Source organism: Salmo trutta, chromosome 14 (genome assembly GCF_901001165.1).
Source record: "Salmo trutta chromosome 14, fSalTru1.1, whole genome shotgun sequence".
Classification (NCBI taxonomy): Eukaryota; Metazoa; Chordata; class Actinopteri; order Salmoniformes; family Salmonidae; genus Salmo; species Salmo trutta.
In genome coordinates, this window is record NC_042970.1 from 79,014,521 (window position 1) to 79,040,949 (window position 26,429).

Below are 26,429 nucleotides of genomic sequence, written 5' to 3' on the forward strand. Positions count from 1 at the left end.
TAGTACTGTAGAATGTACCGTAATAGAATAGTACTGTAGAATGTATCTGAATATTACTGTATAATGTCAATGAATAGTACAATACTGTAGAATGTAACAGAATAGTACTGTACAGGACAGTAGAATGTAACAGAATAGTACTATGAATGTAGTATAATAGTAAAGTACTGTAGAATGCAACAGAATGGTACAGAATGGTACTGTTGTAACAAGGCCTCTCGATGGAGGGGGGTGTGTGGAATCAGGAGCAGGAGAGCAGAAGGGTTCAAGGAGAATCCACTGTTTATTTTGGTGGTTCCACAAGCACAGCGACACACACAGGGGAGAAACCTCAACTCCGCTAGCCACGAGCAAATATGTCCCCGGTAAACACGTACCGTAAATGAAACAAACAACGCCCGTGGTGCAGGCACGCACCTCTTACATGTTCCCTAAGGCAAACAATCCCGCACGCAGCCTAACCTGCAGCAGGGAAAATTATACCCACCTAAATCAGAGAAAACAAGACACAGGTGTGTAAAACTAGACAGCACTAAATGAAAAGGAAAAGGGGATCGGTGGCAGCTAGTAGGCCGGCGACGCCGAGCACCGCCCGAACAGGGAGAGGAGACCCTCGGTGGAAGTCGTGACAACTGTAGAATAGAAGTATTGTTCCTGTGAGCAAACATCAAGAACAAATTAAAACATATTTATAATGTTCTCAGCCTTCATATAAAATAGAACTGTACATCGAGGCTATTTCAGAAATACAAAGCAAAGTTATTGTGTTCAGATTCTGTTCCATGTTACTTAAAAATGTATGGAAAAATATTTACAAGGTTTCCCATCTTATTCATCATAGTTTAAAAGGCAAAACTGACCCTAGATCAGCACTCCTACTAAGTGTGAATACAATAGTCCTGTGACTCAGTTGGTAGAGCATGATGTATGGGTTCAATTCCCAATGGGGCCACCGGCATGAAAGATGGATCCACACAGTCACTTTGGATGAAAGCATTTCTAAATGGCATATCATGATATATTATTATAACAGTTAGTTGGACTAGACAGGTCCAGATATACAAGGTTTCTGTCAAACTTGTTGTGTTCAGGTCCTCTTGGTTCTGGGTTTGTTGTGTTCAGCTCTTCTGGGTTTGTTGTGTTCAGGTCCTCTGGGTTTGTTGACTCTACTATAGATCTCAGAAGAGTCCTCCTCAGCTGCTTGTGCTGCCGTGGGTCTGAAGAAAGAGAAACAGAAATTTAACAGAATCTGCATCCCTCCAAAAAACCTTCATATTCTCTTTTATAGTGCATTACTTTGACCAAGACCCATCATGGTCTTCTCGTCCAATAAGCAGCAGCATGTGAATGAGCTGTAATCAAGAATATAGCTTGTTTACAACCAAATCTAAAAACATATGTAACTGGAATGTTATAGGAGGGTCCAGATTATTTTGGTGCAAATTCACTCTTTTTTTTTGAGAAACTATTCCCAACCATCTATTCACTTCCTCATCCTCGTTGTTCAGTAAGTGGGCTCCAAAAACACCCCAAAACGTCCTTTAAGAAACTAAAAAGCTATACATAGTCTATAGTGAGTGATGCATGTCTTTAGATGTTGTACAAGTGAAATTGTGTCATTCAGAACATTATCTGCAACGTTATGTTCCATGTTGTTGAGACTTGAACGATGCCTCTCGTCCGTTCTAGCAGCAGGCTACACAGAGAATAGAACAGTTGGACGGGGAAACAGCACTAGTCACACAAAATGGAATATAACGTTGTGGATAAAGTTTGGAATGACACAATTTCATGTGTACAACTGTTACATCTAAAGACCTGCATCACTATACTGAGATATTTCTGTTTCTAAAAGGACATATTTGGGAGTTTTTGGAGCATTTGTTCATGTTTTTTCAGAGCCTCCGTACTGCACAACGAGGATGAGGAAGTGCATTGCTGGTTGGGTAAATTTCTCTAAAACAAGTGAAATTGCAAAAAAAGGTGTCTGGACCTTTCTAAAACATGGCATTTACATAAAAAAATAGAAATTTGGTTGTAAAAAAGACAACTTCTCCTGTAATGTGGTGTATCCACAATGCTCTAGAATTGACTCTGTTGTTGTAATGGCAGAAAATTCTCACTGGTTGGCAGCACTGGGGAGGTTGAATTTCACAGCATCGTACTGGACATCCTCATCCTGTTTCTGGGGTTGATGCAGCTGGACGGTGGAGTACAGAGGAACTTCCTGGTTTTTTAAGCGAGAGAAGTGGACACTGGCATAGTGAACATCATCCTGGCCGACGGTGGCTGCTGTCTGTGCTGCAGTAGTTGTCATGGCCATGCTTGAGACGTTTTCATACACGGGACTAGAGTTTCCCTGATGGGAAGAGAGGACAGACAACATAATGAGTAGAAATGTTCCACAAAGCAATACAAATAATCTGATTGTAACAGACTCACCTGTACATTCTCTGATGTGTCTCTTGTGTCAGAGGTGGATATGGAGGACTTCTTCCTGGTTTGCACATTAATTAATAAATGTATTATTGAATGAATTAATGAACAAATGAAGTTAATAAAGAGTTAGAGTGAAATAATCTTTAAAAGAATCACTCACCTGAACCACATGAGTCCAGAGAGACAGAGGATGAGAACCAGAACAACCACTATGATTCCTACAGCTGCATTCAGAACTGAGGTTTGTTTCCCTATAATATAATATGGATGATATGAGTAAAATAGTACAATATTTGTTAACTGATCTAATCTCAACGTATATATAATTATTAAACAAAGTCTGATAAGCCAATGTATAATTATTAATATTAGATTGAAATGTAATTTTGTGTTGAAATATTGAAGATGAAAGTTCACCTGGTAAAATGATCATCAGAGCTGTAGAGTTCCTAGATCCTCTTCCATTCAGGGCCTCACAGTGGTAATGTCCATTGTCCTTAGACTTGAACTTACTTATGTTGTACATCTGTCCAAATCCATTTAGAAAAGTCTTATTTTGAAAGTACCAGGTGTATTTGTCCACAGGTGGGTTGGCATCACTGCTGCAGGTCAGAGTCACTGAACTGCCCTCCACTATTTCACCAGAGGGACTGACTGACACTGAGGTGCTCTTTGGGCCATCTGGTGGACAATATGTAACAACAGTGTTTAAAATAGTGTTTTACTTGTAATTGAAATATGAATTTAAATGTGATCCTCTGATTAAAAGATGAGGTTAGGTGTACTAACACTGAACGTCCACAGACACAGAAGAAGAGTTGAGACGTCCATATTTATTCTCAGCCTCACAGTAGTATTCTCCACTGTCCTCAGAACTGATGGTGGTGAAATTGTATGTCTTTTCAGATCCTGTCAGTGAAGCTACGTTCTTCTTGTACCAGGTGTATTTATCCACAGGTGGGTTGGCATCACTGCTGCAGGTCAGAGTCACTGAACTGTCCTCCACTATTTCACCAGAGGGACTGACTGACACTAAGGTGTTCTTTGGACCATCTGGTGTTGAAGATGACAGAATAAATAACAACTGATATATCATGTAAGATACCAAGAGATGATGTAAATTAGTATAGATTAGTATATTACACTGACATGTAGTACCATGTATTAGAGAGATTATGTAAATTAGTATAGATTAGTATATTACACTGACATGTACAACCATGTATTAGAGAGATGATGTAAATTAGTATAGATTAGTATATTACACTGACATGTAGAACCATGTATTAGAGAGATTATGTAAATTAGTATAGATTAGTATATTACACTGACATGTAGAACCATGTATTACAGAGATGATGTAAATTAGTATAGATTAGTATATTACACTGACATGTAGAACCATGTATTACAGAGATGATATCAATAACTTTCACTGTAGATATATCAACACCCCATGTACTCACATCTGACAGTGAGAGTCTCTTCTGGAGAGAGGATTCTCTCAAAGCCTTCTACAGCACAGGAGTAGTACCCTGTATCCTCACTGCTGACTGGGTCTAGGATCAGACTGTTATAACTGGTGACTGGGTCAATGATCAAACTGTTATAACTGGTGACTGGGTCTAGGATCAGACTGTTATAACTGGTGACTGGGTCTAGAATCAGGCTGTTATAACTGGTGATTGGTTTGGTCAGACGTTGTCCGTTCTTGTACCAGATGTAGGTGGGGTTGAGACTGACTGTACATTTGGTTCTACATCTCAGTGTGACTCTCTCCCCGTCAGACACAGACGTAGGATCCATCTCCAACAGGATATCTAAGAGGAAACATCAGTCATATTTGACTCCAGACAGGCTTATCATGTGATTAGACTTGTCCTATTACAGTACTAACTGTAGGTGGAGTATTACCTGTGACAGTCAACATCACACCAGGAAGACCAGAAAATCTCCCCTCATCTGTTGTTAGTAATCTGAACTTGTATTCAGCCGAGTCCTTCTCTGTCAGGTCTGTTATTGTCATGGTGTGGTGGTTCTCTGTGTTCCTATTGTACTCCACACGACCTGCATACTCTGGATATGAACTGAGATCTACAGGGTGTTTCTGTGTAAACCAGAATGAACCTTGTTCTATATAACTACTGGGATGAGTGTAAGAGCAGGATATGTTCACTGTGGAGCCCTTCAATACACAGATTCTCCTCTTGGTGTAAGTCACCCTCCAGCAGTTGTCACCCTGAGCACCTGAAAATACATTAAATAATACCTTGAAGTTAGAAAATTGCCTTACTTTGTTAAAAAGAAAGGTTAGCTACAAATGATCCCAATAGAATCCACACTCACACACTGCAGGAGAGCGGAGACCCTCATGGCCTTTAACAGCACAGGAGTAACTCTCTGTTTTAGAACTCCAGACATAGTGTTGTTGGGAAGTGGACCAAGGAAGATGTTGTCCGTTCTTGTACCAGATGTAGGTGGGGTTAACAGTCAGAGAACAGGTGGTGCTACAGGTCAGTGTCGTATACTCTGAATACTGTTTAGGACTCACCTTCACCTGCAGGTCTGAATGAGAGCATATAAAAACACACTTTCTGGTTTCCTTCTGTAGTTGACAATATTACTCAACATGACTTAAAGATAACAGTCTAACCTGTGGGATATATGGTAGTGCAAGGCAGGTCCACTGATGGGATCAAGGAACAGATGCTTCTACTGGTGTAGGTCACACTCAAGCAGCTCAGAGAAGAAGTATCTGGAACAAATGATGAAGAACATGATGATGGTGATGATGTTGATGATGGTGGTGATGATGGTTATGATGATGATGGTGATGATGATGATGGTGAAGATGATGGTGAAGATGATGATGATGGTGAAGATGGTGATGATGGTGATGATGATGGTGAAGATAGTGATGATGATGGTGATGATGGTGATGAAGATGGTGTTGATGGTGAAGATGGTGATGATGATGATAATGTTGATGGTGATGATGGTGATGAGGATGATGATGGTGAAGATGATGATGATGGTGGTGATGGTGATGATGATGATGGTGATGATGATGGGGATGTTGATGGTGAAGATGATGGTGATGATGGTGAAGATGGTGATGATAATGTTGATGGTGATGATGATAATAATGGTGATGATGATGAAGATGGTGATGATGATGATAATGTTGATGGTGATGATGGTGATGAGGATGATGATGGTGAAGATGATGATGATGGTGGTGATGGTGATGATGATGATGAAGATGGTGGGGATGATGATGGTGAAGATGATGGTGATGATGGTGAAGATGGTGATGATGATGATAATGTTGATGGTGATGATGATGGTGAAGATGGTGAGGATGATGATGATAATGTTGATGGTGATGATGATGGTGAAGATGGTGATGATATTAGCTTATTTGTATGATTCTTAGCTAATCTTCAGTACTAACATGTTATATGGTAATGAGCTATAGTTACTTAGAAATCAGTAATCTGAATTGACTGAAAATATCAAGTCTGTTTACAATAAGAGAGGAAAACTCTGGAGGTAAATCACAACACTCACCCACTGTGACTTTCGAAGAGCTGAGTTTCTCATGGTCTCTTAAGGCACAGGAGTAGCTGTCAGAACCTCCTCTACTGACTGAGTAGTGATACTGGGGAGAGGAGTCAGAAAATAGGTATTCTCCATTCTTGTACCAGATGTAGGTGGGGTTGGGGATTTCAGTCAGAGTACAGGTGGTGCTACAGGTCAGTTTCACCCATGATCCTTCTGTCACTGTGTCAGGAATCACCTTCACCTGCAGGTCTGAATGAAGAGAGAATAACAACATAAAAGAACAACCCTCATTATTTCCACCTACTACTACTAGAGATAAAGTAGTTACAGCATATCATAATGTTCTGTAAGTGTAGTATTACCAGTATATCATAATGTTCTGTAAGTGTAGTATTACCAGTATATCATAATGTTCTGTAAGGGTAGTATTACCAGTATATCATAATGTTCTGTAAGTGTAGTATTACCAGTATATCATAATGCTCTGTAAGTGTAGTATTACCAGAACATCATAATGTTCTGTAAGTGTAGTATTACCAGTATATCAAAATGTTCTGTAAGTGTAGTATGACCAGTATATCCTAATGTTCTGTAAGTGTAGTATTACCATTATATCATAATGTTCTGTAAGTGTAGTATTACCAGTATATCATAATGTTCTGTAAGTGTAGTATTACCAGTATATCATAATGTTATGTAAGTGTAGTATTACCTGTGACAGTCAGAGTTGTTCCTGGGAAACTATGACCCCATTCAAAGTTGTCTGTTTTAAAAGTGAAGCGATACTCAGCTGAGTGCTCCTCTCTCAGATCTGTGATTCTCAGGGTGAAGGGACCTTCGTATGTTCCAGTGTACTTCACACGACCTACATACCCTGGGTCTCTGGTTAGGTCTTCAGGGGTCGACTTACCACTTCTAAACCAGAATGTTGATGTGGTGGAATAATAACCAACATAAGTACAGGATATGTCCACTGTTGACCCCTTCAAGACACAGATTGTCCTCTTGGTGTAAGTTACTCTGCTGCAGCTCTGATCCTGAACACCTGAAACACAGTGACATAACAAGAGAACAACAGGATTATATTCTCAGTTCTTTCTAGAAATGATAACAGTTCTCAAATGACAAAGTGAAACCAACACACAGTATAATGTATTAAATAAACACTCACACACTGCAGGAGAGTGGAGATCCTCATGGCCTTTTACAGCACAGGAGTAACTGTCTACATAGTTACTGGAGACTGGGTCTTTGTACTGGGGGGAGGTGCTCTCATCTAGATGTTGTCCGTTCTTGTACCAGATGTAGGTGGGGTTACCAGTCAGAGTACAGGTGGTGCTACAGGTCAGTGTGTTGTAATATATCCTCTCCACCTTTAGATCTGAAGGGAGAGGTTATGAAACAATAATGGAGGAAGTCTGTCAGTCACCACCATTTCACTGTTCTCATAGAACATGTAATAAATAACTTGAGTTGTACTATACTATTTATACAGTACCTGTGAGACTGAGAGTGAATCCATATGAGCCATATTTCCATTCTGAATACTGGGTTGTTTTATATCTGAAGTAATATGTTGCTTTGTCACTCTGTCTCAGGTCTGTGATTCTCAGGATGCAGTCTTTCTCTGTAGTTCCACGGAACTCCACACGACCTTTATAATTAGGGTCCCATCTCAGATCATAAGGCTCATGATTCAACCATTCGTTATAGCAGACTATCTCTGTGACTTGGGTCCATCTGGGAACAGGACAGCGCATGTCCACTGATGACCCCTTTAAGGCACAGACACTCCTCACAGTATTTTGTCCCAGAACACCTGAAACACCTGAACACAGTGACATGTCACAGGACTCAACCATGAAAGAACATGTGTAGCATACTGTAGGACCCATCTACTCTAATGTACATTCCCTTATATCATTCTAGTATTCATTTCAATATACATCATGGAAGTAAAAAGCACTGGTGGCCAGGGTTGGGATCAATCCCGTTTAAATTCCAGTCAATTCAGAAAGTAAAACAAATTCCAATTTCACATTTTCTAAATGTTCCTAATTGAAAAGCATAGAAAATAATTGGAATTGGAATTTCAGTCTACTTCCTGAATTGAGTGGAATTGAAATGGATTTGACTCCAACCCTGCTGGTGTTTGACAACATTCTACTGCTGCTGCTGATGTGCAGAAGTGTGAATGGAAACCAGAGATAAGCATCACTCAGTGAGGTGTGAAAGATAACTATTTAAAGTGAAGTGGAGACTCCTAACAGAACACACCAGAATAACATTATGATTCATATCCTTTTAGAAATGTCTGTAGATTATTAAACAGAGCAACTAAAAGATAAGAATGAGACCATACCTGTAACAGACCAGAGAAAGACCACCAACACACTTCCTGCTGTTCTCAAGGCCATTGTTGCATCTCCCACCCTGCAGTCTTAGAAACATAAACAACAACTCACTCTATAGCTGGAGAATAACTCCACCTGATACATTGAAGTAGAAACTGTAAATGGGGTACAGGGCCTCATTACTGAAAATGAACCAGGCTCATATTGTGTTGTGTTGTATTGTGCTATATGGTTGTCTATGTGAATACTGTCTGTCTGTAAGTCTATTGCACTATGTATGTAATGTGTGATGTGTTGCATGTCTGTCTACGTCTGTCTATTTAAGATGACATGATGCAAAAATAATTTCCTAATGTATACAATAGTCATCATCAACAACAACAACAATCACTTATTGAACAGATCAGTAGTACTGTAAACACATATTTATACATTGATTGTTGTGAAGCTGTTTTATTCTCAGAACCACAAATATAGGAGGATAAATGTTCAATCCTCTACGGTCCGTCAAGCTGTACAGCAGCCATAAGACTGACCACCAGGTTCAATGATAACTCCTATCCCCAAGCTGTGACGCTAAACAGTAATGACTTACACACACACACACACACACACACACACACACACACACACACACACACACACACACACACACACACACACACAGAGGCTGTCCAAGCTCCATGAGGGGCTGGTATTTTAAGCAGCTTCTCTATAAAGACCTGCTCCATGTAGCCGTTAAATGAGCAGCCCACTTCCAAAATGAGCACACACCCCCCCCCCAACAACAACAACTATATATGGCGTATTTGGCTCACAGAAAAACACATCATCATCAACATCAAACCAGCTTCCCTTACACAAGAACGTTTATGCATGTGTGCTGTTGGTGAGACTACTTGTCTCACCTCGCTGGCTAACAGGTCAACAAGGTGGTCATGTCTAGCAATGTACAAATCCCCCGCACACACACACTCACACACACACACACACACACGCACACGCACGCACACTGCGCTGTTCCAATGTTTGTCTGCATGTCTTTTTTACCCTGGTTAATCATCTCATCCCTGTGTAGATCAACACTCCTACACTGAGACACTTTATGAATACTGACCCTGAAGTAACAACCAAAACACAGCTCAAAACATAACAAGAAGTCAAATGATACATTACCCTCAAGAATATGACTTATGACTAAAAACAAATAACCCAACACTATATTTCCAGACATTGTCAAGAGTACTTACAGACTGAAGGGGAGAGGTCTGTACAGTGAGTCAACTGACTGGTAGTGAGTGGGAACTGCTAGTAAGTGTCAGTTCTGTAGTTGATACATATTTATAGTAGTCAGAACACAAGTAGCTGATGCAGAACTGTCCTTTCCTTCCTCTTTAAGACATTAACATACATGAGGACCAGAACAGCACATCAGAAAAGGGAGGTTATTGTATTAGAGTGGGTCCTACATTTCTATAATGGACAAAATGTCCCACATATCCACTTTTATATAAATACAGAACCATATTAACAATATGTTGACTATTCTATATGGAATGTTTGTAATATCTTATAATGTGTTGCCTTGTCCCTCTGAGTTCTACATGGAACAGGTCAAAGTTCAATTTACATTTGGTCACTTCCATGATGTCATTCATTCTATTCTACAAACACATTCAATTTACACTCCTCATCAGCTGTATCAAAGTGGTACTGAAGGTTCCAGTGTTCTAGACTAGAGATCTCCCTACTGGCATCTCAACATTACTGCAGCATCCTAATAATAATAATGTCATCAATAATGTTGGGAAAATTTCAACATTACAAACTGGAAATGAATCAGATAGAATAGTGAAACACAACACTGGCTACTTGACAAAGTCACATTTAATCACACAAACACTGATGTCTGTAGTATTACAACATGTCACTATCATATTATGTTACACTGTTGACCCTTGTGTACAGTTCTGGTAGTAGCATTAGTTAGCAGAGGAATCAGTATCATCATCACCATAGCCTGCTGTATTGACTGCTGCTGTCCATATACTGTATAGTCTAATGTAGCCTGTTATCCATATATAGTCTAATGTAGCCTGTTATCCATATATAGTCTAATGTAGCCTGTTATCCATATATAGTCTAATGTAGCCTGTTATCCATATATAGTCTAATGTAGCCTGTTATCCATATATAGTCTAATGTAGCCTGTTATCCATATATAGTCTAATGTAGCCTGATATCCATATATAGACTAATGTAGCCTGTTATCCATATATAGTCTAATGTAGCCTGTTATCCATATATAGTCTAATGTAGCCTGTTATCCATATATAGTCTAATGTAGCCTGTTATCCATATATAGTCGAATGTAGCCTGTTATCCATATATAGTTTAATGTTGTGGCGAATTCCTGCACAGAGCCTTCACCGTGCGCTGCCACTTTAAGAGCGCATAGGCAGTCAGGAAGGAGGAAATAAAGTTATTCCTGCTCTCTGTGTGGAGCTGTCAGTTGGTGCACAGTGTGTGCTGCTCTGTAGAAGTCTTGTTTATTTTCAGCGTGCTTAGTTGTAAAGTGTTATGTTGATCGCCGGTATTACCTCTCTAGGTCGTGGTTTTAAAATACTTGTTTTTCCAGACGTTGAAGTTAGGTTCTCTTTAGGTTCTGAATGAAAGATGAAAAGACATGATTTATAGACGTCTTTGTTTGGGCCAAATGAAAGCTGGTCCAGACCAGGCAAAATCTCAACCAAACACAGACGTCTTTGATTGGTTCAGATTTGGTCCGGACCAGACCAAAAACCAACGTCCGTGAATGTGGATATCAGGGCCGGTCTGGAATGCACCAAAAAAAACATCCAGTCCAGACAGGACCAATAAAAGACATCCAAAAGGTGTCAGTGTTGGACGGTGCTTACTGAGGTATAGCCTACAGTGTTGTCTGAAATAGAATTTTAGGAATGCCCATCTATGTTGTAGGCCTACCATTTGTAAAACACCAAAAAAGACTGCCAGTTCGGACATGACCAAAGATGTCCAAAAGATGCCGGGCACAAATGAATTTTATGAATGCCCATCCATTTGGTAGGTCCACCGTTTGTAAAACAGGCCGTTGCATCAACTTAATTAGTCCTGATTCCTGTGATAATCAATTTGGCTAATTAAGCTCTGAAAATCAGCTACCCAACTTTATCAGGAGGAGTTATCCTGAGCCTATTTGCAATGTGTTTACACAGCAACAAATGCAGAAATATTTAATTTTCGCTATGATCAGCTTAGTAAAAAATTGAAGGATACAAACTTAAAACCACTGATCATGACAATTTAGCCCATGGATGAACCTCCTGGACAGCAGTGACTAGCCTGGTTGTCCTTACCATATTGTCTATTTTACTTTGACCTGTCCTGTTTTTAGAATATGTTGTTTGTTAAGTGTCAGCACATTTTTAAAGTGACTGGGCGCCATTTAGGTAAGCCTATTTGATCGGAGAAACCTGATATAAAAAGTTTCCCGAAAAGGCCACATACTTTTTCTTTCTTTTTTTACAGAATGTTGGTGGAGCTCAGCAGTGATGCGTCTCTCCAACAGCACCCTGGAGAGGAGCGCTGGGAACGGACAAGATAAATATTTTGCATCCCTGCCATTGACAAAGTGGTTACTGCTTATCACAGGGTGGAATCAGTGCTCACCTAAAAACCCCACTGGTTGAGAGAAATTGTCATTGTTTTTAGGCAGAATTATGTGAAGTATTCTGTGTTGTTGGAGGTGGGTCTTGGTCAGTTTAGCTCAGAAAATGCTGACCTCGTCAATCTGCCGACATAGGCCTAATCCTATGCAGGCAGGCCTTGTGTTTCATGTTAATACTACTGCTAAACACAACTCACCGTCACTGTGTCTCATGTTAATACTACTCCTAACCACAACCCACCATCACTGTGTCTCATGTTAATACTACTCCTAACCACAACCCACCATCACTGTGTCTCATGTTAATACTACTGCTAAACACAACCCACCATCACTGTGTCTCATGTTAATACTACTCCTAAACACAACTCACCATCACTGTGTCTCATGTTAATACTACTGCTAAACAAAACCAGCCATCACTGTGTCTCATGTTAATACTACTCCTAAACACAACCCACCATCACTGTCTCATGTTAATACTACTCCTAAACACAACCCACCATCACTGTCTCATGTTAATACTACTCCTAAACACAACCCACCATCACTGTGTCTCATGTTAATACTTCTCCTAAACACAACCCACCATCACTGTGTCTCATGTTAATACTACTCCTAAACACAACCCACCATCACTGTGTCTCATGTTAATACTACTCCTAAACACAACCCACCATCACTGTGTCTCATGTTAATACTACTCCTAACCACAACCCACCATCACTGTGTCATGTTAATACTACTCCTAAACACTACCCACCATCACTGTGTCTCATGTTAATACTACTCCTAACCACAACCCACCATCACTGTGTCATGTTAATAGTACTCCTAAACACAACCCACCATCACTGTGTCTCATGTTAATACTACTCCTAAACACAACCCACCATCACTGTCTCATGTTAATACTACTCCTAAACACAACCCACCATCACTGTGTCTCATGTTAATACTACTCCTAAACACAACCTACCATCACTGTGTCTCATGTTAATACTACTCCTAAACACAACTCACCATCACTGTGTCTCATGTTAATACTACTCCTAAACACAACCCACCATCACAGTCTCATGTTAATACTCCTCCTAAACACAACCCACCATCACTGTGTCTCATGTTAATACTACTCCTAAACACAACCCACCATCACTGTGTCTCATGTTAATACTACTCCTAAACACAACCCACCATCACTGTGTCTCATGTTAATACTACTCCGAGAGCTCTTATGAAGCATCCACCCAATCACTCTTACTCTTACTCTCACTCTTACTTTAGGCCATTTTCAAACAAGTCTCCACAACAATCTATTACTCTTAAAGTCCTTAAAATAGCATGCAAAAGTATTATATGTGAAACCACATGTACAATACTGTATCAGATTAATATGCAAAATACATCTACAAAGTATACTGTACTTAACAGAAAAACAAAACAATGTAAATTCTAATAGCATTGCCATGCACAAAACAGGATACAGAAGTTCATGGTTACAAACAAATTATAAAAGATACATATGTTAAGATATCGTCAAGCATACTTACAGAGTGAAGGGGAGATGTGTTGTAAGTTAACTTACTGGATGTCTATGTAAATAGACACTGAGTGTGAGGTTTGAAGTCTGTGGTTGACAACTTTGAAACAGTCAGGGACAATAGAGTTGAATAGAAGGCGCACTTGCTAAAAAGACTGTTTTAGCATGGCTAAGCCATTGAATACACCATTTCAATTGGTATACCGACTGTTATTAAACTTATGGAAGTTGAAGAAGAATACATTAACTGCTTTAAAATGGAAATAGCCCTCAATGGCGCTGCTCATTCTGTCACAGAAGACATCTTGACAAAGATGCCAAGATATACCCTCTATTCAACTCTATGTCAGTAACTAAGACAGTTATGCAGAGGGCTTCATTCCACAGTCACACAGACAGTGTTCAAGAGCATCAAAACTGTGATGTATGATGGGTAAATTGTGACTGACTGGTCTATTGATAATATTGAGTAGTTATTTATCATGCAAGGTGATTTGTAGATCTTGACTCACCTATAAAGTTGGCTGCAATGTCGAACACTCCCACATTTACATAACATTATAGCATTTGTAACAAAAATCCCATTCAAGTCATGGGACAGATATTAATATTTCACATATTAACATTCTCACATCATGTTCAAATGATCTATAAGTGACTTTGTTGAGCTTCACAATGCATGTTTTACTTTTGAATGATTTCGACATTATGTGCGAGAAATGCCTCTTATCAGTCATATGACGAATGGGATTTGTGCCACGGATGCTAAAAAGTTAGCAAGTTGAAACAGTGCCAGGGGAAACTAAACCAAAGCATGGACTGCTGTCACCATGTTCATAGACTGGTAAAAGGGTAAGGAAACCACTGTGTCATTTTGTAATTTGGGTGAACCTTCAAGATATTATAACAATATATTAGCAAGAGAATAGAGGTGTATGGACTAGCTTTGGTTTGGAGCCATAGCTCTTCAGTCCATGTTCTGTGGTGGTTTTCTTCAGTCCATGTTCTGTGGGGGTTCTCTTTAGTCCAGGTTCTGTGGTGGTTCTCTTCAGTCCAGGTTCTGTGGTGGTTCTCTTCAGTCCAGGTTCTGTGGTGGTTCTCTTCAGTCCAGGTTCTGTGGTGGTTGTCTTCAGTCCAGATTCTGTGGTGGTTCTCTTCAGTCCAGGTTCTGTGGTGTTTCTCTTTAGTCCAGGTTCTGTGGTGGTTCTCTTCAGTCCAGGTTCTGTGGTGGTTCTATCAGTCCAGGTTCTGTGGTGGTTCTCTTCAGTCCAGGTTCTGTGGTGGTTCTCTTCAGTCCAGGTTCTGTGGTGGTTCTATTAGTCCAGGTTCTGTGGTGGTTGTCTTCAGTCCAGGTTCTGTGGTGGTTCTCTTCAGTCCAGGTTCTGTGGTGGTTCTCTTCAGTCCAGGTTCTGTGATGGTTCTATCAGTCCAGGTTCTGTGGTGGTTGTCTTCAGTCCAGGTTCTGTGGTGGTTGTCTTCAGTCCAGGTTCTGTGGTGGTTGTCTTCAGTCCAGGTTCTGTGGTGGTTCTATCAGTCCAGGTTCTGTGGTGGTTATATCAGTCCAGGTTCTGTGGTGGTTCTCTTCAGTCCAGGTTCTGTGGTGGTTATATCAGTCCAGGTTCTGTGGTGGTTCTCTTCAGTCCCGGATCTGTGGTGGTACTATCAGTCCAGGTTCTGTGGTGGTTCTATCAGTCCAGGTTCTGTGGTGGTTTTCTCCCCTGGATGGCCTGATACACGGATGGCTGACTGTCTCTCTGAAGAGCAGTGAACATGTCACTGGGCGAGTCCCTCACACTCTGAGAGATAGCGACACAGGAAACACAGTATGAGCACTTTACACACTGCTCTGCAGCATTCTCTCTCACCTCTACTTCCTGTGTCTCTCTCTCACTCACCCAATTACCCACTCACACAAACAAACACAAAAACTGTACACAAAATAAACACATAAATGAATACGTTATAACATACTTACAGCCAGACTGTCTGGTCCTCATTTTCAGTGGTGTGTGTGTGACTGTTAGGGTCAGGATGGACACTGTAGAGAGAGAGCTGTGTCAAGGTAACACTGAAAATAGTAGAAAGACACTGTTGTGACACAGTAAAAAAAAAAAAGCAGTTACTTATCAACAGGTAGTTTGTTGATATCATGACCATCTGTAGAGCATCTATCCAGATTATCCAAATAAAGTGTGACTAAAAAACAATATCACTGTAAATCCCTTTATCACTGAGTTTTCACTCTAATACACTGATGGAAGAAATACTATGTTATACAGATGTAAACACAAACCAAGACAAATGTCCATAACTAAATGGAATTCAACAGTTTAGCTTTATTGAATGTAACTGTACCTGTGACAGACAGAGTGACTCCAGGATCACCAGTATATAGAATGTTACTGTACCTGTGACAGACAGAGAGACTCCAGGATCACCAGTATATAGAATGTTACTGTACCTGTTACAGACAGTGACTCCAGGATCACCAGTATATAGAATGTTACTGTACCTGTTACAGACAGAGAGACTCCAGGATCACCAGTATATAGAATGTTACTGTACCTGTGACAGACAGAGAGACTCCAGGATCACCAGTATATAGAATGTTACTGTACCTGTGACAGACAGAGTGACTCCAGGATCACCAGTATATAGAATGTTACTGTACCTGTTACAGACAGAGAGACTCCAGGATCACCAGTATATAGAATGTTACTGTACCTGTTACAGACAGTGTGACTCCAGGATCACCAGTATATAGAATGTTACTGTACCTGTGACAGACAGAGTGACTCCAGGATCACCAGTATATAGAATGTTACTGTACCTGTGACAGACAGAGTGACTCCAGGATCACCAGTATATAGAATGTTACTGTACCTGTAACAGACAGAGTGACTCCAGGATCACCAGTATATAGAATGTTACTGTACCTGTTACAGACAGAGACTCCAGGATCACCAGTATATAGAATGTTACTGTACCTGTGACAGACAGAGAGACTCCAGGATCACCAGTATATAGAATGTTACTGTACCTGTGACAGACAGAGAGACTCCAGGATCACCAGTATATAGAATGTTACTGTACCTGTGACAGACAGAGTGACTCCAGGATCACCAGTATATAGAATGTTACTGTACCTGTAACAGACAGAGTGACTCCAGGATCACCAGTATATAGAATGTTACTGTACCTGTTACAGACAGAGACTCCAGGATCACCAGTATATAGAATGTTACTGTACCTGTGACAGACAGAGAGACTCCAGGATCACCAGTATATAGAATGTTACTGTACCTGTGACAGACAGAGTGACTCCAGGATCACCAGTATATAGAATGTTACTGTACCTGTAACAGACAGAGTGACTCCAGGATCACCAGTATATAGAATGTTACTGTACCTGTTACAGACAGAGACTCCAGGATCACCAGTATATAGAATGTTACTGTACCTGTGACAGACAGAGAGACTCCAGGATCACCAGTATATAGAATGTTACTGTACCTGTTACAGACAGAGAGACTCCAGGATCACCAGTATATAGAATGTTACTGTACCTGTAACAGACAGAGTGACTCCAGGATCACCAGTATATAGAATGTTACTGTACCTGTTACAGACAGACTGACTCCAGGATCACCAGTATATAGAATGTTACTGTACCTGTTACAGACAGAGAGACTCCAGGATCACCAGTATATAGAATGTTACTGTACCTGTGACAGACAGAGTGACTCCAGGATCACCAGTATATAGAATGTTACTGTACCTGTAACAGACAGAGTGACTCCAGGATCACCAGTATATAGAATGTTACTGTACCTGTGACAGACAGAGAGACTCCAGGATCACCAGTATATAGAATGTTACTGTACCTGTGACAGACAGAGACTCCAGGATCACCAGTATATAGAATGTTACTGTACCTGTGACAGACAGAGACTCCAGGATCACCAGTATATAGAATGTTACTGTACCTGTGACAGACAGAGAGACTCCAGGATCACCAGTATATAGAATGTTACTGTACCTGTGACAGACAGAGACTCCAGGATCACCAGTATATAGAATATTACTGTACCTGTGACAGACAGAGACTCCAGGATCACCAGTATATAGAATGTTACTGTACCTGTGACAGACAGAGAGACTCCAGGATCACCAGTATATAGAATGTAACTGTACCTGTGACAGACAGAGAGACTCCAGGATCACCAGTATATAGAATGTTACTGTACCTGTGACAGACACAGTGACTCCAGGATCACCAGTATATAGAATGTTACTGTACCTGTGACAGACAGAGTGACTCCAGGATCACCAGTATAAAGAATGTAACTGTACCTATGACAGACAGAGTGACTCCAGGATCACCAGTATATAGAATGTTACTGTACCTGTGACAGACAGAGTGACTCCAGGATCACCAGTATATAGAATGTTACTGTACCTGTGACAGACAGAGTGACTCCAGGATCACCAGTATATAGAATGTTACTGTACCTGTGACAGACAGAGAGACTCCAGGATCACCAGTATATAGAATGTTACTGTACCTGTGACAGACAGAGTGACTCCAGGATCACCAGTATATAGAATGTTACTGTACCTGTTACAGTCAGAGTGACTCCAGGATCACCAGTATATAGAATGTTACTGTACCTGTTACAGTCAGAGTGACTCCAGGATTACCAGTATATAGAATGTTACTGTACCTGTTACAGTCAGAGTGACTCCAGGATCACCAGCATATTTCCCCACGGTCTGATCTGTTATAAATCTGAACTTATACGTAGCTGAGTCACTCTCTCTCAGGTCTCTGATTGTCAGAGTGTGGCCATTCTATATGTCTCTACGGTACTTCACATGACCTACGTAGTCTGGGTCATCACTCAGAGTCACGGTATAAAGTTTGGTAAACCAGAAGGTTGTTGTGACTGTATAACCTCTGGAATATGTGTAAGAGCAGGACAGATCCACTGATGACCCCTTCAAGGTACAGATACTCTGAGTGGTGTACATCACACTTCAGCCATACTGACCCAGTAACACTGAAACACAGTCACACATTATAGTGATTATACATTACAGACCCATTTTCTCACACTAACAGTGTTTGTCCACACTTTGTTGCCGTACTCTACTTGCTGAGTGTGAATGGAAACCACAGAAAGGGCCTAAGCATCACTCAGTGAGGTGTGAAAGACAACTATTCCAGAAAAGAAGAAGCCCCTAACAGACGACACCACTGAACACACCAGAGTAACATTAAGATAACATTACTAAAACAGTTCTGAATGAGACCATACCTGCTACAGACCAGAGAAAGACCACCAACACACTTCCTGCTGTTCTCAAGGCCATTGTTGCATCTCCCACCCTGCAGTCTTAGAAACATAAACAACAACTCACTCTATAGCTGGTGAATAACTCCACCTGATACATTAAAACAGTCCAGGGTCCATATTCACACAGTGTCTCAGAGTAGATTAGGAGAGCTGATCTAGGATCAGTTTAACCTTTTAGATCATTATTATATGGACCAGTAGGACCTGATCCTACATCACCACTCCTACTCTGAGACAATGAATGAATACTGGCCCTGATGTAACAACCAAAACACAGGTAAAAAATGTAAGTAAAAGTAAAATGATACAGTACATAACCACAAGTATATGATTTATGACCCCCCACCAAAAAAATACATATATATATATATATATATGATCTCGTCAACCGTACTTACATAGTGAAGGGGAGAGGTCTTGTACAGTGAGTCAACTTACCGTCATAGCAGTGCATAGAAAGAAGAAGTGTGATTTTAGTGATTGACACATTTTGAAAGTAGCCTAGTCAGGGATTTAAGACAGTCACATGCATCAACAGCATGTCAGAAAGGGATGTACTGGATGTACTGCTAAAGACTGCATAGCTATTTACATTTCTTCATTTGAGGAGTGGGTCTACATTTTGCCTAATGCAGCCCATTTTCAATGTAGTATTTTCTTTAAATACAGATCCAGAACAAAGTGTTGTGTTATATATGGTTTCTTAATGTGTTTCATCACATAATGCGACCCATCACTCCTCATCATCTCCATCAAAGTGGTACTGAAGGTTCCAGTGTTCTAGACTAGAGCTCCTCCTACTGGCATCTCAACATTACTGCAGCCTCCTGTCTCTCTTCATATGTCCCAATCATGTCCTCATCCATTTGGATCAATAACAGAATAACAAACTGGTAATAAGGTGCCTGAGGCTGAGATCCCGATTCCCAACCCTTTCCCAAGACTGCAAGTTCACTCTTCCCGTCACGGATTTAAAAGTTTCCATATTTGTTTGCTGAATCCATATCAGTGGAACAGGCGAAGCTGAAATCTTTGCCCTATACACAGTCTATGTCTTTGCCAGGGGTCAGGGAAACGGATGAGGGATTCACATTTTCTCAAAATGTATTTTCATCAATGTTGTTTTTTTCTGTGATTGACACTCGACTAGTGAATTCAGACAATCCAATCAGAGAGCGAAACATGCAAATCTACGATGCTCACAAGGTCTACTTCCGGGAAGAAGTGGGTGGAGTCAGGGATACCAGCGGAGGATTCAAACAGAAGATTGCAGCGGTTAAAGATACAAATGAAAATACACAAAATAAAATGTCAAATAACATTTGAAAATATAAAGAAATCTATACAGAATAAACCACGCATGTAAAGATACTGTGTTATTAAGCGTTGACATGGGACTGGCATATCAATTCAGTGAACTAGCTATCTCAGCTGGCTTGTTAGCGACATGAAGCAGACGTTGTTCAGTGAAACCGAAAGCTAGTTAGCCAGCTAGAAGTTAACTCTGTTACCTCTGACAATCAAGCGATGTGATTTCCATAAACTGCCATTTTGTGCATCACACAGCTGCTCTGAACGAAGTGGATTGTGAACTATATGGTGCGTTGCTGCTGAATTACAACAGCAGCATGTTTATGATTTGTTTACACTTCACACATTAGTAATGTTTTGATCAAAGTAATAAGAAACATTGCGTCAAGCAGAACTATTACCTGAATTTTTGGGCAAAATTGTGCTATAACTTTGTAATAAAAACAATTGAAAAAATGTTTTTTAAATCTAGCAAACTTATATTAAGTGGTTAGAAATGACTTTAATTTATTTGGGTAACAGACAACAAAATGTACTTGCTGTAAAAAAAATGTTAAGCTTGTAGCATGATACCCAAGAAAGACTCGGTGCCAATGGTGCTTTAACAAAGTACTGAGTAAAGGGTCTGAATACTTATGTAATGTAATACTTCAGTTTTGTATTTTTAATCAACTTGCAAGCCTTTCTAAAAAGCAGTTTTTGCTTTGTCATTATGGGGTATTGTGTGTAGATTGATGAGGGGAAAAAACAATTTAATACATTTTAGAATAAGCCTGTAACGTATCAAAATGTGGAAAAAGTCAAGGGGTCTGAATACTTTCCGAATGCACTGTATATTATTAGATACTATTATAAACCAGATAGTTTGGGTCCTGGATGCTGATTGGCTGAATAAGCATTTCAGCCGTATGTACTGTATATCAGACAATATACCACTTGTATGACACAAAAATACTTGTTTACTTTTCTATATATGTTGGTAACCAGTTTATAATAGCAATAAGGCCCTCGGGTTTGTAGTATATGGTCAATATACCACGGCTAAGGGCTGTATCCAGGCACTCTGCATTGTGTTGTGCAGAAGAACAGTCATTAGCCGTGGTTTAGTATATTGGCCAATATATCACACCGCCTCTGACCTTATTGCTTAATTATTCCACTTAGTTTGAATATACGGGTCCAGATATACAAGGTCTTCTTGGTTCTGGGTTTGTTGTTTTCAGTTCTTCTTGGGTCTGGGTTTGTTGTGTTCAGGTCTTCTTGGTTCTGGGTTTGTTGTGTTCAGGTCTTCTTGGTTCTGGGTTTGTTGTGTTCAGGTCTTCTTGGTTCTGAGTTTGTTGATTGTACTGTAGAGAACAGAGGGGTCCTCCTCAGCTGCTTGTGCCACCATGGGCCTGGAGAAAGAAACAGATGTTAAACTGAAGTGAGTCCCAAATTGCACCCTACTCCCTTATAGTGCACTACTTTAGACCAGTAGTGAAATAAATAGGGAATAGGGTGCCATTTGGAACCAGAACCGTTCCTTTAAACCCTCATCACATCACATCACTCCTTCATTATAGACATGTCATAGTAACTGTCTTGAGATGTCCATTGAGAGTTTGTAGTTTCAGGAAATGTAATTTGGCCTGAAGTATGGCCCTGGAACCTTTAGACATTAAAACTACGACTTTTCAAAATGTCCACTGTTACACCGTAGTATGAATTCAATGAAATGTCATTTGACATGAAGAATGCTCCTTCAACCCTTCAGATAGTGATGGAGGGAGTTCTCAGGGAACAATGAGGGGTCACTAGGGGTCAACTGTTTTGCTTATTTTAATGACATCATTGTATACTCTTCCAATAAGCAGCAGCATATGAATGACCCTGATGCTGTCTGTGTGTTCACAATGTTCTAGTATTGACTCTATGTTGTAATGGCAGAATATGCTCACTGGGTGGCAACACTGGGGAGGTTAAATTTCACAGCAGCGCATCCTCGTCCTGTTTCTGGGGTTGAAGCAGTTGGACGATGGAGTACAGAGGCACTTCCTGGTTTTTGGAGCGAGAGAAGTGGGCGCTGGCGAAGTGAACGTCATCTCGGTCGACGGTGGCCACTGTCTGTGCTGCAGTATGGGCTGTGGCCATGCCTGAGATGTTGTCATACACTGGACTAGAGTCTCCCTGATGGAGAGAGAACAGACAAAATAAATAGACCTGGGGACTGACAGCATGAAGAGTGTAGATTTCCCACAAAGCAATAAAAATGATCTTACATCTGTTTGAATGGACTCACCTGTCCGTTGTCTGCTGTGTGTCTTGTGTCAGAGGTGGTTTTGGAGGACTTCCTGGTTTGTAAATGAATGAATGAATATATTAATAAAGTAATGAAGATAATAAAGTGAAATAATCTTTAAAATATGCATTTTCACTCACCTGAACCACATGAAGCCAGAGAGACATGAAGCCAGTATGACACCCAGAACAACCACTATGATTCCTACAGCTGCAGTTATAACTGAGGTTTGTTTCTCTAAAAGATAATATAGATGATATGAGTACATGTTATTATGAACTGAAAATGAATATTCAGCAATACTGGACATTAATGCAATACTATATAAAGCCTAGTATAGTTATAAACCAAAGTGTAATAAGGCAAACTAGAAGAAGATTACCTTGAAACATCATTTCTTATTGAACATCATTTTGTATTGAAGATGAAACTTTACCTGCTACAATGATCATCAGAGATGTAGAGTTCATAGATCCTCTTCCATTATGGGCCTCACAGTAATATTCTCCTCTGTCCTCAGAGATGATGTTAGTGATGCTGTAACTCTGTCCTGATGCTTTTGGTGAGATTACGTTCTTCTTGTACCAGGTGTATTTGTCCACAGGTGGGTTGGCATCACTGCTGCAGGTCAGAGTCACTGAACTGCCCTCCACTATTTCACCAGAGGGACTGACTGACACTGAGGTGTTCTTTGGGCCATCTGGTGTAAAGACAGTGGATTTATTTATAGCATAATTTGTGTTTACATTTTACAGGTGAGTTTGAAATAATTTAATTCAGAATAAAAGACAATCAGAAAAATAATCATTAAATATAATGATGATATTGTGGTAATACAAATTCAAGGAAATGTATGTTACACACTAAAATATTTATTCATGTGTAAAACAATCTATTCCCAATTCAATAATCAACATGATCAGTATATCAAACTGGACGTCTAAACCACCAATGTACTGACATGTGACAGTGAGAGTCTCTTCAGCAGAGGGGAGATCCTCATGGCCTTCTACAGCACAGGAGTATGTGCCTGTATCCTCACTGCTGACTGAGAATAGGATATAGACAGGAGAGTAGGTGTTGCTGTTTGGTATAGACTGTCCATTCTTATACCAACTGTAAACTGTGATGGGGTCCAGTGTACATTTGGTTCTACATGTCAGTGTGACATTCTCCCTCTCTGACACAGATGTAGGATCCATCTCCAACACAACATCTGGAATTAAAGGAAACAAATCATTATTCTCCTCCTTTCTGTGTCACGACTTCTGCCGAAGTCGATGCCCCTCCTTGTTCGGGTGGTGCTCGACGGTCGACGTCACCGGTATTCTAGCCATCATTGATCAGTTTTTCATTTTCCATTGGTTTGGTCTGGTCTTCCTACACACCTGGTTCCAATCCCATTCATTACATGTTGTGTATTTAACCCTCTGTTTCCCCTCATGTCCTTGTCAGTGATTGTTTGTATGTTATGTACTCGTGTTGTTGTATCGGTGTGCGACGGGTTATTTTTACCCATGTTATTTTGTATGTTGGTTTTGGAGTTCGTTTTTTGTTAATAAAACTACTCCAGTTTAACCAAGTTGGTTTCTCCTGCGCCTGACTTCCCTGCCACCTACACACACGGCTATGACATTGTCTGTATAGCTGCCCTTAAAAAGGTAATTACAGTCATTCATTTAATGAATTTGAATTATTTAGTCAGGATAGTCAACTCGGTAATAATTTCCACTGTTTTCCAGGAAGTCCTGGGTTCAAAAGAATCAATTTAAAATATAACATTCTCATTAGCATACATACAAAAGCACTGCTAAAATCACCGCATACACTGAAGCACACACATCATATTCATTAGCATACATACAAAACCACACTCACATTGCAGCTATCTAGATATGTGTCATAGATGTGAGATGTGTGACAGATTACCTGTGACAGTCAGGGAGACAGGTGAGCCAACAAACTTTCCTCCAGATGTTATGAATCTGAACCTGTACCCAGCAGAGTCACTCAATCTCAGGTCTGTGATTCTCTGGGTACAGTCACTCTCCTTATCCCCAAGGTACTCTATATGACCCTCATACCCTGGCACTGAGCTCAGATCTTCAGGATCCTTACCAGACCATTTAGTAAACCAGAAAGTTGTTTTGATCTCATGGTAACTGGGATATGTGTAAGAGCAGGATATGTCCACTGTTGACCCCTTCAAGGCACAGATACTCTGATGGGTGTAAGTCACACTCCAACACTTCTGACCTGAAATACAAGACAATAGAACACCTTTTAATTATTTACATTCATCTCACAACCTTAAACAACATTGTATTCATATGAAATGTGTATTAAAAATCCACACTGACACACTGCAGGAGAGTGGAGATCCTCATGGTCTTTTACAGCACAGGAGTAACTGGCTGGAAGTGTCCTCCTTTACTTTGTGTGACACACTCTCTCCCTCTGTCACAGTGGCAAGAGTCATCTTCACCTGCAAGTCTGAATACAGAGTCAATGACAATAACATAATTAAACCAATCAAGTATTATGGATAACAAACAAATAATTAAAAATCAAATCTGTGTAAACATGATCCTTTGTTCACTGTTACCTGTGACAGTCAGAGTTGTTCCAGGGAAGCTGTATCCCCATCTTGAGGTCTGTGTGTTGAAGATGAACTTGTACTCAGCTGAGTCCTCCTCTCTCAGATCTGTGATTCTCAGGGTGGAGCGACCTCTCTCCTTCTCTCCAGCATACTCCACACGACCTGCATACCCTGGGTCTGTGGTTAGGTCTTCAGGGATCAACTTATCCCTCCAGCTGAAACTCTGTTTAGGACTAAACCAGAGTGATGATGTGACAGTATCATAACCACTGCCATAAGTACAGGATATGTCCACTGTTGACCCCTTCAAGACACAGATTCTCCTCTTGGTGTAAGTTACTCTGCTGCAGCTCTGACTCTGAATGCCTGAAACATAAAGATTGACTCGTTATTTTCTAAATGTTTCTCACCAAGAATAAATCAATAGTAATTTACACTTTGGGGAAAGTGAAATATTGTAGTTTACTTCAACGGTAAATGTAAATGGAAGTTACTGAGCATTTAAAAAATGATCACCAACTTTTCTGCTTATACAGGCCTTGTCAGGGTTTAATCCACACTGACACACTGCAGGAGAGTGGAGATTCTCATGGCCTTTTACAGTACAGGAGTAACTATCTGCATCACTAAAGGAGTCTGAGTACAGGCTGGATGAGTCCTCCTTTACTTTGTGTCCGTTCTTGTACCAGATGTAGGTGGGGTTGTCAGTCAGAGTACAGGTGGTGCTACAGGTCAGTGTCTTCCAATACTCCCCTGTTGTCCACATTCCCCCAGTCACTTTTAGATCTGTAGTTATGAAAGAACAATGGAGAACATCTGTCAGTCAGCATCATTCCAAGGTTCTCATTGAAAATGGAATAAATCATTAGAAGTGGTAACTATACTCTTTCTGTCAGAATACACAACCTGTGACAGAGAGAGTGACAGCTGAGCCAGATGTCCATGAGCCTGTTGTAAATGACAAGTAATATGATGCTGAATCCTCCTCTCTCAGGTCTGTGATTCTCAGGGTGCCGTCATTCTCCTTATTCCCACGGTACTCTAAATGTTCAATCCTCTACGGTCCGTCAAGCTGTACAGCAGCCTAAAGACTGACCACCAGGTTCAATGATAACTCCTATCCCCAAGCTGTGAGGATAAACAGCAAGTGATTCACACACACACACACACACACACGCACACACGCACACACGCACACACGCACACACACACACTATCTGTTGTGAAGGCCCATAAGGCCCATGGAGTCTGTATCAAAGTCTAGAGAGCTGGTTGTTATGGATGTAGAAAAGTTAA

At 40.4% G+C, this 26,429-nt stretch overlaps 1 protein-coding gene and 1 long non-coding RNA gene across 2 annotated transcripts in view; both read right to left on the reverse strand.

Moving 5' to 3' along the window:
* Positions 1–264: 264 nt before the first annotated feature.
* LOC115147482 (uncharacterized) overlaps positions 265–26,429 on the reverse strand; it is a 54,577-nt gene continuing 28,412 nt past the window's right edge. The window contains exons 4-18 of the mRNA XM_029689730.1: positions 7,502–7,831; positions 7,175–7,384; positions 6,716–7,048; positions 6,010–6,252; positions 5,093–5,194; positions 4,991–5,004; positions 4,786–4,900; positions 4,354–4,686; positions 3,906–4,259; positions 3,229–3,492; positions 2,857–3,120; positions 2,600–2,690; positions 2,443–2,497; positions 2,124–2,359; positions 265–1,217 (exon numbers count right to left, since the gene is read on the reverse strand). Coding sequence (XP_029545590.1) covers positions 1,088–1,217; positions 2,124–2,359; positions 2,443–2,497; positions 2,600–2,690; positions 2,857–3,120; positions 3,229–3,492; positions 3,906–4,259; positions 4,354–4,686; positions 4,786–4,900; positions 4,991–5,004; positions 5,093–5,194; positions 6,010–6,252; positions 6,716–7,048; positions 7,175–7,384; positions 7,502–7,831 — 3,074 coding nt within the window. The 3' untranslated portion in view covers positions 265–1,087. The remainder of the gene's footprint in view (positions 1,218–2,123; positions 2,360–2,442; positions 2,498–2,599; positions 2,691–2,856; positions 3,121–3,228; positions 3,493–3,905; positions 4,260–4,353; positions 4,687–4,785; positions 4,901–4,990; positions 5,005–5,092; positions 5,195–6,009; positions 6,253–6,715; positions 7,049–7,174; positions 7,385–7,501; positions 7,832–26,429) is intronic.
* On the reverse strand, positions 24,921–25,757 carry LOC115147512 (uncharacterized). The gene is made up of 3 exons (XR_003866373.1): positions 25,654–25,757; positions 25,140–25,499; positions 24,921–25,027 (listed from the first exon to the last, which is right to left on the reverse strand). It is a non-coding gene; the product is annotated as an uncharacterized LOC115147512 (long non-coding RNA).